Source organism: Talpa occidentalis, unplaced genomic scaffold (assembly GCF_014898055.3).
Source record: "Talpa occidentalis isolate TD23 unplaced genomic scaffold, MPIMG_talOcc4v2.1 talOcc4.3, whole genome shotgun sequence".
Taxonomy (NCBI): domain Eukaryota; kingdom Metazoa; phylum Chordata; class Mammalia; order Eulipotyphla; family Talpidae; genus Talpa; species Talpa occidentalis.
The window spans coordinates 127,171,229-127,185,309 of NW_023603184.1; the positions used below are offsets into that span (position 1 = coordinate 127,171,229).

General features: G+C 37.4%; 1 protein-coding gene across 1 annotated transcript in view; it reads left to right on the forward strand.

The window, feature by feature from the left end:
- Window positions 1-14,081, forward strand: part of PARD3B (par-3 family cell polarity regulator beta) — an 882,400-nt gene that overhangs the window by 707,430 nt on the left and 160,889 nt on the right. Inside the window, 1 exon segment of the mRNA XM_054700017.1 lies at window positions 4,701-4,811. Within this exon segment, the coding sequence (XP_054555992.1) occupies window positions 4,701-4,811 (111 nt within the window).

Here is a 14,081-nt window from a genome sequence, read left to right on the forward strand (position 1 = left end):
AAATGAACAAGGACAGGTATTTTAAGCAAATTTATAATTCATGAAAATTTAAATTTACATAAAGCGTATGTTGAAAGGTGATTTTTCCACTTTACAAAAAGATCCATCAAAAGATTTTTTTAAACAGGCTTTCCAGGTACATGGAAAGTAAGACTTTATTGATTAGAACCATATGTTTGCACAGAATTCTTTAGGAAAATGTCTTTTATATAAAGCAAGGTTGACCTATAAGCAATTTCCTTAAGGCACCTAGCCCAGAATGGCCAACTCTCAAATTTCTAAGGTAATAGAGAATAGGAGGTCTGGAATGCAATGGTATTTGAAACCCTAGAATGCAAAGCAGTAATTTCAATCATTTAAGGTCCTCATGACTTTTCTCAAAAAAATTTTCTAATGGAAAGATGAATCAATGCATCTGAATCTCCCCACTCTTCTTTCTGTATGTCAGTGAAAGTAGGAATGACTGTGGCATGACCCCCATGAGGCTGCTATGGAAAAAGAACAAAGACTTACAAAATTCACCAAATTAATGCTTTCTTACCAACTCCCCCCACCACTACTACCACCACTGATAATTAAGTTGTCTGATTGCAAAACCGGAAGGAAGAATTCAGGGTGTTAATAAATAAAATGTAATTAACTTCTGTGGGTCTCAATTTCTTCATCTTAACAATGTGGGAGTCCTTTTGAAGATCATTGTTTTATAATTCTGTTCCTAAACCTACCCAAACTTTACAAAATAAGGTAATTTATGACTGTTCTCTCTGTCTAATGAAATAAATTGCACAGCTATTTCTGCTTTTCCTATTAGACATTTTAATAAGAGATTATGAACTTAAAACTTGTATAAAATTGTTTGATTTGTCTATTATTGCTGGTTCTTTCCAAGAAGGAAATTACTTGCAGGTCACAACTAACCTTTTCTTTATCAAACATATTCTGCTGTGATGCAAGCATAGGAAGCTATTCACAAACTGCAATACACATAAAATATTTTAGCTGCAGGAAGGAAAAACAGTAGTAATAAAGATAAGGTTTGCTAGGGTATGGGTGAAATTTAGCCTTCAAAATCAGGACTACTTTTATCTCAAAAAATCTAAAATCTCTAAATATAGATAGAACAAAATATTTGAAAAATGGAGAAAAGCAATCCTAAATCTATAGAATTTTGGGCAACATTTTTGTCCTCATTAGCTTCGTGAGGTATTATCCTAGGCTCACTACACACAATTTTGATTTTGCCCCAAATATTACTATATTTGATCACAATTTTAAGGGAGAATTGTTTCCCTAAATGATGTACAAAGGTATTAACTTCTGACATAAAGGAATTTAGACTAACAATGTTGATCCCTAAGACTCTCTCCTGCAGGACTTGGAAAGCTAAGGATTGTATTTATAGGAACACAAATCATTTAGCTAGGTCCTACTTTGTAGATTAAAAAGAGATCTTGAAAATACCAGCAAGGGCCTCCCCTGGTAGCGCAGCGGTTGAGCGCTGGGCTGCGAAGCTGCCCACAGCCTCTGCAGTGCCGGTTTGAACCCAGGCCACCAGCAAGGGTCCCGCATGGCGGGACAGACCTCTCCTGCCACCCACTGCTCCCCTCAACAGTGTATTTCGTCTATCTGCCTGCTCTGGTGAATTCTCTCACTGCCCCCCCACCCCGCCCCGCGCTTCTGACTGTGCCAGTGTTTGCATAAATAAATAATCTTTAAAAAAAAAATACCAACAAATCGAATTATATTTAAAAGCTAATGTTTTTATATTTGCCTATATGTTTTTCTCTTCCCTATTTACTTTTGAAAATATCAGATGGTTTCTTCAGGGAGAAAGAGGAATAGGTTCAGAAAGAACAAAAAATAATAAAGGGCTGGGCATGGTGAAGTTGGAGCTGACAGATGATCAGTCAAGGTCCCAAAACTATATTGACTACAGCAAAAAGGAATTGCAGTAGAAACAGGCAGATGAAGAGATGGCAAGGAGAGGAGAGAAAATCATGAAAGAGGATTTGCTAACTGAAGCTCTGAGTTGAAAACTAAGCAGAAGAGTGAAGACTGGAATTCATTTTGAGCACAGGACGCAGGCTATGCTCTGGTAATGACAGAAATATGGAGATCAGCACTATTGTTTTCCTGTGTAATCCCTGAGGATAGCAACCTCTGCTTTGGATTGAAACACAATTGAGAAAGAAACAAATATTTACCTATTTTTATGAAATTCTGAAGGAAATAGAATTTTACAAGTATATAAGTCAGGTCCTCATGTGAATTTCTAATTCACTGTGTGTTCATGTTCAGATGTTTGGAGCTAGAATAAGGCACAAGGGCAGTGGGACTGGACATGTGTAAATTAAAAAAATGTCCTCAGGTTGGATAGATGGATACATAGATACATAGACAGGGGGTGTGCAAACTAAAGATACAAACATACACACAAAGTTAAATTTGAAGTTGTGTTAAACAAATAAGGAATAAGTGGAATTTCAATAGATTTAAGAGGAATCTTTAATTTAACTGAAGAATAGGTGTAATTGAGTGCCTTTTTCCCCTGGTAATTAGCAAAGTATCTTTTCCTGTGTCTTGATACCAAGACCACAGGATTGCTTCTGAGAAAATATGTACTGAGAAAAATTATCTGTCACTAAGAATATGTCCTCATAATAATTTAATCACAGGGTTTTTTTTTCTTTTCATTTCAAATGTGTAGTTTTTGATTTTCCTAAAAATGCTGAGGAAACGCAAGGATTCCACAAAGAAACACAGGGATAAATTTTTAAAGTATGCTAATTGTTGGAAGCCCTGGTGTACTTTCAGTGGAAATGCAAATTGGTGCAGCCACTATGGAAAACAGTATGGTGGTACCTCATAAAATTGAGATTAGTATCCAAAATGATCCAATAATCCCATTTCTGGGTGTACACTCAAAGGAAATGAAATCAGGATCTTCTAGAGATGTTAGCATCAGCATATCCAAGTTCATTGCAATAGTTCTCAAAACCAAGATGAGAAAAAACGTAAGGGTCTGTCGTCAACAGATCAACAGATAAACAAGACATGGTGAACCTATAGTCTGTAATATATATGTAGAGTATTGTTCAGTCATGCATGAGAGAGGACATTTGCAACAACTTGGAGGGACCATGAGGGCATTATGCTATACAAAGTAAGTCAGAGAAAGTCAAATACCACTTTTTAGTTCACTTTTAGGTGAACCTAAAAAAGATAAACTCAGAGACACAGAGAGCAGGATGGTGGCCTGATATCAGGGAATAGGAGGAGAGAAATGGAGAGATGCTGGTCCAAGGGTATAAACATCCAGTTATAAGAGTAGCAAGTTTGGGTATCTAATGTACAGCATTGGGATTATGGCTCATAATTCTGTATTATTGTATACCCCTGAGAAAGTAGATCTTAAATGTTCTTACTTCAAGAAAAGAAATGGTAGCTCTGTGATAGAACTGAGCAGGTAGCTATCAATAATACTCTGGTGGGAAACATTTTGCAAATGATCGCCATATCAGCAACAACTTGTACACCATAAACTTGCAAATGTTTTCTATCAATTATATTTCAATAAATCTGGAAAAAATAAAGTACCATAACTGCCTTTGTGCCCAGTTAGTTAAAAATATCCCTAGGCATGAGAGTGCTCAGAGCATGCCCACTGTGCCTGACTGGCCAAGCCTGGGGCTACATGCAAGAGTGACTGTGGCCTGAGGAGGGTGCTAGGCAGGAGGAACCCAAGTCTCCTCCCAGCACTGAACCCATCAGAGCTTTGGGGTCTTCATTTGAAAAATGAGAGTATTACTAGGTGTTCCATGAGGGCCCTTGCAGCAGCATCATTATGTGATCCCATGAGTTTAATCTTAAATGCCTGTGCTCCCTAAACTCAGGAGGAGGTTACTCAGCTTTCAATTATATATTAACAATAATCTCTCAGTTCTTTACACTCTCGAATTAACAACTTAAATTTAGTCTTCTCTCACAAGATTGTGTGCACACTACACATTCACTATCTGAGTGGAAAGAAGGCAGGAAGGAGGACAGTAGCTAAGCTATGGAAACAACCCAAATGCCCAAAAATAGATGACTGGATCTGGAAGATGTGGTACATATACATAATGGAATATTACTCAGCAATCAAAAATGATAAACACATGCAATTTGCAGCAACATGGATGGAGCTGAAAGGGATCATGCTCAGTGAAATAAGTCAGAAAGAAAAAGAAAAATACCGGATGGTCTCACTCATAGCAGGAATCTAGAAAACCTATATAAAGGACCAGGAAAAAACATTATAATAAAGTAAAAATCAAAATCAACAAGCAATTATAAACCAGAGACACACTACAGGGGTGAGGAGGAGGGAGTAGGATCAAAACAAGGGGGGATGGGAATTGTATGGGACTATAACCAAGATGAAAATACGTAGATTGTGCAAAAATGAAAAACGAAGTAAAAATATATGTAAAATTAAAAGGAGAAATAACAGAAGCAGCACAATTTAAAAAAAAAAAAAGAGGAACTCAGTGACATATTTTTCTGCTTTCAATATTTCACCTTCATTCCATGCAGAATGATCTTGTATTACTTAGAATAGAGAATTATGCTTTCATGAGTTCATCGAAGAATTGTCTTAAATTTACCACATAAAGAACATAGTTATTATCAACAACCATCTTCACCTCATGTTTCACTAGGTTTGGAAAGAAGAAAGATGTTAAGGGCGGGAAAGCTGAGCAAAAAGGAACTCTGAAGCATGGAGGCCTGAGAGAAGAGGAGCTGGAGAAAATGAGAGAAGAACGGGAAAGGTGAGTAGCAACACTGAGCTCCCCATTTTATTGGAGGCCACGGTCTGTATTTTATTGGATGTTTGCTTCATTCAACTGGAGAGATTTTATTTTAAGGAGCATAGAGGTTGACTGATGCAAAATGAAAGGTACCTGGTATAAAAGGAACCCACTTCTCTGGGTCATTTTTATTATTCTTTTGAGAAGAAATTTTGTTCATGTTTTTATTATGTGAGTACTTATAATTTCATAATACACTACTCCCGGTTTTGACTATATCAATGCACATTTTCCTTAACAGTTTAAACAATGAGTTTTTATTTTCAATAAAATGGTCGTTTTGATATTGATGTCTAGAACTATCAAATTTCCATAGTCTGTTCCTAATTTTTGTCAAGCTGTTGTATGCCTTCTTAATTTTATTCTGCTAAATCCATTTGGGTACTGTAATTTGAGAAGTACGTGTCCTTCATTTTTAAAAAGCCAGTGCCTTTTATTAGGCTATCAGCAAGTTGCAAAGTATGTTGCCCATCTGTTAAAGGGCCGGTTTCATTTACTGAAATAATGACAGTCTGCAAGGGATGAATCCTCCTGTTTGAGGGGCTTAATGTTCCATTTGGACAAGAGGTCCTTCACTTATCTTTGATGTTAACTCTGGCTCTTACCCCAAGTAGATGTGTAAATGTCTGGTTTTGAAACACGTAATTGAATATTCATATTTCTCCTGAAAATTCTTTACTTTCACAACTTAGCAGAGCTTCAAAAACGACTGAGATTATGACAAAACTATCAATAGCATATAATTTAAAGTATTTGATTCTGAATGTATTATATATGCAGTCAGATTTGCCTAAATTTCCACTTGCTTATTAGCCACATCAATTTATGTCGTTTTAAAGGACCGGTTCTCATACTTATTTTAATAGAACATACACTAAGAAAGTCACATTTATTATTCATTGTGTTTTCTAGCACAGGGAAGGCTAATAGTATCTACTGTTAACCTTTGGCCCCTATCTTGTAGTCTATTCCTGGTGAGAAGACTGACTTTATCAATAGTGGGGCAGGTAAAAGCCTATTTAGTCCTTTCTCATTTTTGAGAGGTTGATAAGCTCAGTTCCAGGGTCAGTGGAGCAGTTAAAAGGAAATCAACTACTTTACATTGTTGTTGACTATTCACCTGACAGTCTGCCCCAAAGACAAGAAAGATGAAGTCTCCACCATCACCCAAGATTCAGTCTTCCTGTAATGTAGGGTGTAATTCAGGCTAAGATTTTAATGCATATATTGGCAAGACATCTATGTGGTGTGTCCACATCACAGATCTTTGCTGCTCCCCTGACTTCAATTTCTGAGGCACCGTTCCTATACCATCTCTTCAGGAAACTGAGCTGTTTGCTGGCATTCAGACTTCACAGTTTTGCATCTCGACACTTGCTTTGGCATGGGGGCGGGGAATTACTTTTAGTAGCTAGAGAACTGTGTGCCAGCTAGAAAATTGATAACCCATAAAATAAAGTGGGTTGTCTTTAGCAAGAGTTCATTTCCTTTCTGGTTTTGCCTTTCGGAAGCAGGTGCCTCCGGGAGTTTTGTTCTTAAAAGTAGGGCTGTAAATTCACCTCAGCTGGCTATATAGGCTTCAGATCCAATTTTCTTAAAATATGTCTGGTCAAATATTGAAAGAACTGTACTGTTAGCCTTCACTTGGGCCACTTCCCACACATGAACACATAAAACACATGTGATGTGGGTTTCTTAAAGACAACATAGTCTCAATCATGGGCAATGGGAAGAAGTTGGAGGAGTTGATTTTATGGTGGGGTGCTATAGAATTAATGACCAAGGGCATTTCAACAGCTTAGGGGCTGAGAGCCATGAAGGGTGGAGGTGGAGGCTGAACATTTGGCATTGCTCCCAACCCTGGAGTCCCATTTCTTGGCTCTCCATGATCCATAGGAAACCAGTTCACAACTCTTAAAGAACTCAGCGAGTTTTTCACTCTTCATGGCATGGCCATGGGAGAGATAGACTAAAATATGAAATAGTGCATCATAGTTCACAAAGTTGTCTTTTCTTCCTAATGCATTTGGAATTTGTTACCTTAAGATGACTCAAGTCATCCTATTGCTTACTTGTTTTATCCTAGCTGTCACAGGTTTAATAGCTTTTAGTTAACAAATCATGTTTTCAAAGGAGTTAAAATACTAAAATAGAATATATATTGTACATTGTTAAAGCAGCTTATGAGTGCAAAAATAAAAATTTCTCATCCAAATCAAGCCACATGATTGTTTTTTAAGTGTGCTCCACCCACTTCAGAATGAATCACTTGGGTGAACTGTTAAAATAGATTCCTGAGTACCACACCAGACTTGCAGAATGAGAATCTTAGGAGGTGGGAGCCCAAGAATCTGTTTAATAGGTAAGCCCAACTTGACTCCTTATCATTCCAAAGTCTAGGAATCACTAACTTGAAGGGACAGGATTTGGCTGAACATTAGATTAAGCTGTTCTTACTCTATAAAAAATAATAATAACACAGTTTTTTCCCCCAGGACAATTGTAGACTCAGTCTACAACTATGGTCATCTTCCTTCATATGCTTTCTTGGCAACATCCTATCTTACTGGCACAATTTTTTTTTAAAGATTTTATTTGTTTATACAAAAACTGGGGTACAGGCCAGAGACATGGGAGGGTGAGAGGATTCACCAGAGACAGAGCGGGGAAGAGAACAGGCAGACTGACAAAATACAGTGCTGAGGGGAGCAGTGGGTGAGACAGGAGGGGTCTGCTGTGCTATGTGGGACCCTCGCCGGCCGGCTGGTTTCGAACCAGTGCTGCAGAGGCTGCAGACAGCTTCACAGTGCGGTGCTCAACCGGCTGTGCCACCAGGGAGGCCCAGCACAGTTTGAAAACAAGAGAGGAACTCTGTGCCTGTGCCCATTCACCTAAGAGGGGTGAATCACATTCCCTCAAGTGTGCAGGTTGAAATCCCCTGTTCTAACCTATGGACTTGACAGATAGTAACAGTACTCTGCTGGGCGTTTGAATTGCTTTGTTTTATGCTATCCTGTGAATAGAGTAGAGAAATGTACACCAGATGACAAAACTCTACAAGGATAGTTATTATAGAAACTGTACCCAAAGATTGATAATGAACACTCCCTCAATACAAGCTCAGATGAATGAAGTTTTTATCAAAAATTTATTTTTAATGCTGGCCTGCTGAGCACTGGCATCAGTGATAGTGCCTGTTGATCAGATTATAAATGCCAAGAAGCTGCAGGGATTGATAATGATGCCAATGACCGAATCATCTGGAACAATGGATTGAATCAAACATGAAGACACTTAATAGGAATAAATGTAAAGTTTGCTTTTAGATCCAAAAATGAACTGTAAAAATACAGGATGTGGAAGGTTTGACTTAATACTAAATATATGAAAAACTTTCCTGATGGTTATAGTTGAGGGTAAGTTTAGCATGAGTCAACATGAGGATGTGCCTGCCAAAACCTTAATCCAATGCTAGGCTGCAGTACTGGAAATTTCATGTACAAATTGAAGGGAGAAACAATAATTCCTATTTTACTGTTTAGCTCACACCTGGAATATCTCATGCCTTTCTCATATAGAGATTAGGTGCAGTAAATCCTTGTCTTTAGAAAAATGTTGAGGGCCTAGGAATGCATAACACATAGTTAAAACTTAGTTGATTTCACATGATTAAAGAACTTCCACATATCTAGAGGAATTGTCTTATTTTATAACATCTTTTCTATTCTACTCTATCTGTATCTCTCTATCTGCTTACGCATCCATTCATGTATTTTCATGAAGATACTAATGGGGAATATACTTAAGAGAAGTAACCTTCAACTTAATTGAAAGGAAAATATCCTTTCAATTATAGTGCCTCATGAGACAGTGAGTTTGTTGACACTAGGAATATCTAATAAGAAGCTACTGATCACATTGAGAAAGAATTAATACTTCAGGAAGCTGTTGGATGATATCAGAGCTCCAAAAATATCAGTCATTGAAATAGTACCTTTATTGTCTTAATTATATTTATATTTTTATATAAATATTAAATAAATGCAAAGCTATATAGTTAATGTAATTAAATGTATTAAGTCACACAGCACCTAAAATCATCTTGTGTATCATTAATTGCTGCATTTGTCCTTAGATGATCTCTATCATCTGATTGCTCGCAAATCTTTGGATCCAAGAAATTATAAATATCTAAGTATAGAAGCATCTACATTGATTTCCTAGAGACACCTTTCATGAACTTGCCATGACATTGGCTCCTTGTAGTGTGTGCACTATACTTATCTAAGGGCATAAGCCCAAATTTCTTTCTCTAGATGGTGTGTTAGGATTTTTCTGAGTTTCATATTCGATTTCCTGAGATGATCATATGTTCCCTTGTGACACAAATCATTCCATTGCAGTGAAGCCCTACTGCATCAATTTTGTTCATGTTTCAGTGAGATTGGCCAAAATAAATCATTAGTTCCAAATGCCTGTATTCATTATTAGAAGTATGAATCCAATATTATATTGAACGATTATTTCACCTAGAAATTTTTCTCAAGCTAACCTAAATCAGCATCTCCCTAACATTTATATTATGTAAATTAGTATGGTGAACAGAAGCAAGAGATTGTCTTAACAAGTCAGTAAACATAATCTTGTTTGATTCTTAGACTTTAACTTAAATTTGTAATCTTCTGCAAAGTGTGAAATTAACCAGATTCTTGGATTTATGAAGTGCCTAATTACATGCATGTTGTACTTGTATTGCTGCTAGCCTCTCAAAAGTCAGATGGAGATTGGGTCAATAAGAATATGTTCACCTTATTTATTTAGGATTATTATACCGAGGGTGAGGGTGAAGTAATCAACATCAACACCAAAGGCTACCGTCCAATACAATCCCATACAACTGACATTGAAATAAAATTCACAAAATGAAACTTCTTACAAAAATGGGAGAGGGGGCCTCCCCGGTGGCGCAGTGGTTGAGCGCTGGGTTGCAAAGCTGCCCGCGGCCTCTGCAGCGCCGGTTCGATCCCCAGCTGCTCCCCGGCCACCAGAGGAGGGTCCCGCATGGCGCACAAACCTCTCCCGCCACCCACTGCTCCCCTCAGCAGTGTATTTCGGTCCTTCTGCCTGCTCTGCCCCCCGCTCTGGCTCTGGTGAATTCTCTCACCCTCCCGCGCTTCTGACTGTACCCAGTGCATGTATAAACAAACAAACAAACAAACAAACAAATAAATAAATAAAACATGCCTCTATTAAAAAAAAAATGGGAAGGGGAGGTAGTTTAATAACCTGAATTTGTACTGTAAGATCTTCTATTACTCTTATACCATGTGAGAGTTTATTTTTGCAAGCGAGTTCATTTACTATGTCAATGGCACATTTTTGTAGATGTTAGTAGAATCTTAGTGGGATGAATGAGGAGATGAGGGGAAAAGGCAAGCTCCCTAGCTCCAGCATTGAGAAGCAGGAAAACATATGGCTCTTGTTTTCAACAACTGGCCTGAACGGAATGCCTAAGTGAGAGTGAAGTTAAGATTTAGGAAAGTTAATCGGTTTCAGTGTCTGAATTCAAGGTTCTTAGTTTTCTTTCCTTTTAGGAAGTCTTCCAAGAACTGCAGAGGCTTCTCCCTTGCCTTATCAGCTGAGCTGCTTGTGGCCTGTTCCCTTAGTTTAAATCAATACATGTGTTTTTGATATTTGGCAAACCAAGATTTAATTATGCAGCTGCAAGTTCCCCATATAAACGGAATGCATCTTAGAGAAATAAAAACATTCAGAAACCATTTATAGTTTGAGAATACAAGTGGGTGAAAATCTATTCCCAACCTCTCAGCATTTTATTTAATTATGGGAGTTTTTTATGTTACTGGAAATTGAAATGAAAACCAGAATACGCCTAGAGTTTTTCCAACATTTGTTCATACTGAAAAATGAAGATGCTTATTTTATTCTAAGAGAGAAAAGTATCACATCCGGGATTAATATTTTAAGTGTAACCTACAAAAGAATTACATTACTAATACATAGAACAACAAATGAATTGACAGGAGTTTGTTATTATTGTATCCTAAAAAGAGTGTATATTTTATTTTTAAAAAACAGAAGGTTGATTTCTTCATTTTGCCAAGACACTCTCTATAATTAATTATTTACCGAACTTAAACTTTGGCACTAATCAAACTGTTGAAAACACCCATGTTTTGGCATGATTACATACAAATGATTAATTCAGCATGGTTTTACTCCTCACTGAATATCCCTGTCTTTTGCAGTAGAATTTGCTAGGTCCTGTGGTGTGGGCAAAATAAAATGTTGGAATGATTCCCAGTTTTAATAGTCCCAATTTATTATTACCACTGAACCCTGATCAGATCATGGACTGGATTAGATCCCAGTTTTTCAAATGCCCCAATTTATGACTCCCTTAGAATCCTGATAAAAATGTGTATTTGAATAAGGCTTTGGTTAGCTAAAAGAGATCCAGTTAATTACTTTTAGATTGTTATTAGATCATCACTGCTTGGAAATTATGAGAAATACTGCAAGATGGTGTTTCTCAGGACAAGGTCGTGTTCTCATTTTATGTTGATGGAAAGAAACTCATATTTCTGTTTTTCATAGTACTAACCATCTCAGTGAATAAGAAGAGATGTGCTGCATCCCAGCAATTAGTAGCTATGCTTGTGTTAGAGTAAGGATAGTCTCCTTCCCTAGAATAAGGATGAGAAAAAAGAGAGAAAAAACATTCCACATAGTGGTTTTACCCCCCATTCAAGATTTGCCTCTAATTTAGAGAGTTGAGGGAGTAAGACATATGGGAGGTCCAGGTGTCTTTAATAGCTGTGCATTTACTGACTTTTGTAACACCTATTGTCTCAGCAATGCTTGTGGTCACCAACAAAATTTGGCACATTACTATATTCCGATAGACAAGAGATAGGAACACCTCCATCCTAATGCTATGCCAGCATTTTTTATGAGCCAAAATCCTTTTATGGAACTTGAATCAATGTTAGAAGTGCTGTATTAGCAACTACTTGTCAGCTAGGCTGGATTAATACATAAAATGAATCACTTGACTGGCATGCTTTCCAATAGTCATTTACACAAACTTCTAAGATTAAAGTACACCAGCTCTTTAAAAAAATTGATTTAAAAGGATACGTTTATATTCAAATACCCTCAAGTAAAATATTATATTATTGAAGTGGTATTGAAATAATTCTAAGGCATTTATACTAAGCCACTGGGGTAACTTACAGAATTGTTTAGAATACCTAATCTGACAAAAACTTAGGGAAAATTTAAATTCCATTGATCTGGATATTTGATCATAATATATACATATTAAATAAATAAAAACATATCCAATATAATCAACAAGCTTGGGCAATTCCCTGAATTTCATGCCAATCAGAATAACAGATGCATTTGGTTCTGTGGAGGAGACATACAGCAGTAGCAGAATTTGACAGGATTTCCTACAAAAGTTTTGGTAACTGGAACTCAGAATGAGGGTCCAATACTCATTTTAGGCATTGCTTTCATGGATTTGGATAAACTGCTTTTAAGGATGTATTGTAATGTCCCTCATTTTATGACCATGAAATAAAATGGTAGTAATAATAAAATACTTTAAGGCCTCAGTTTTATATATTTTGTTTGGATATAATGCTTTTTAGCTGCTAAGTTCCTTTGAAGAACAAAATCTGAATAAATAAAAGTTAAGTGAATCCAGAATATTTACTGCAGACTAGTTTGGAGTGGGGCAGTGTATAAGTAAATTTAATTTGCTAAAAGTGCTCGGAAAAAAATGTGGACAAATCAAACTTTTATAAATCAAATGGTATTTTATAGGCTTTCTAAAAGATCTCATCTTCACTTCTCATTTGGACATATGCTGTGTTGCATCCTGCTTTGGAAAGCTTCCATGACAACACATCCACTCTGGAGGCCAGGATTAGTTATTGTTCACATAGGCTGGCAAATTCTGCAAGTTGAAAGCATGTTCAGCCTATTGTCTTCCAAACTCTGCTTTACCCCCCTCATATCCTTTATAGAAAAATTCTAACCTAGGTCTGAATTTGCTATTTTTTAATTTCTTGAGCAGTTTTTTTTATATCAGTGGTTTTAAAACTGGGGGTGGTTTTCCCCCCAGGGAGTATTTGACAGTGTCTGAAGACATTTTAGTTGTCACACTTGGAAAGAGGTGCTACTAGAATCTACTAGTTAAAGAACAAGAATGCCTCTCACTTTCCTACAGTGCATGGGATAACCCCCTAAGATAAAGAATTACCCAGCCCAAAATATCAGTTGTGCCAAAGTTGAGAAACCTTATGTTAGATACATGGATAATATAGATGGAGATATACATATGCTTTAGATATTTAATATGTCTATGCTTGGGCCTGAGAATGTTTATTTTAAAGCCATTTTCAAGCAATTTTCATTTATAACTAAATAAACAAGTGTATGGGGGGTGGGGATGGGTAGGTGTATGTGGGTGTGGTTGTATATGTAGGGGTTTGTGGGTGGATATGTGGAGGTGAATGGGGAGGTGAATGGGCATGCTTTGATGTGGGGAGGGGGTTTGTGGGTATGTGTGGGGGCAGGAGGTAAGGGAGTGGTAGTCCAAAGGATGTATGTGTCCAAGTGAAAATATGACAAGACACAGGAGTAAGTTAGGCCTGGATTAAAGACCTGCATACATGAACATACTGTCAAGTTACTTCACTGCATCACGCCTCTGTGTTCTCATCTGTTAAGTGAGAAGTCACTCTCTCAGACTGTCGTGAAAAGTAGTGTTTATGAAGCAAGCCCGTAATTTACTCTAGGTGCTCAGTGTTATTTTCTGACCAGTTCTGGATAGGAAGGACCCTAGATAATCCACTCACTAGTGTTTGGAGCCTTGAATGCTCTGAGACACCATCTGTGAAAGATGCTGAATTGGATACTCTCCTGATGAAGAAGGCCAACTTGAATGCAGCCTTGCCCAACTGGGAACTATGCCAGGTACTTCCATTCAAGAAGCTTCTCCTCATTTCTTATTGATCACCGTTTGGAAGTTGTTCCTCAAACACTGTGAGCTTGGCATGAGATGGCAGCACAGTCGTAGGAGTGTTGGCTATAATCAGTGCTTGGCAGTCATGGAAACAAATTCAGGGAGGAGGTCACAAATGGCATGGGCGGCTGCCAGCCTCTCCAAGTCCGGTGGGTGTGTAACTGCAGAAAACA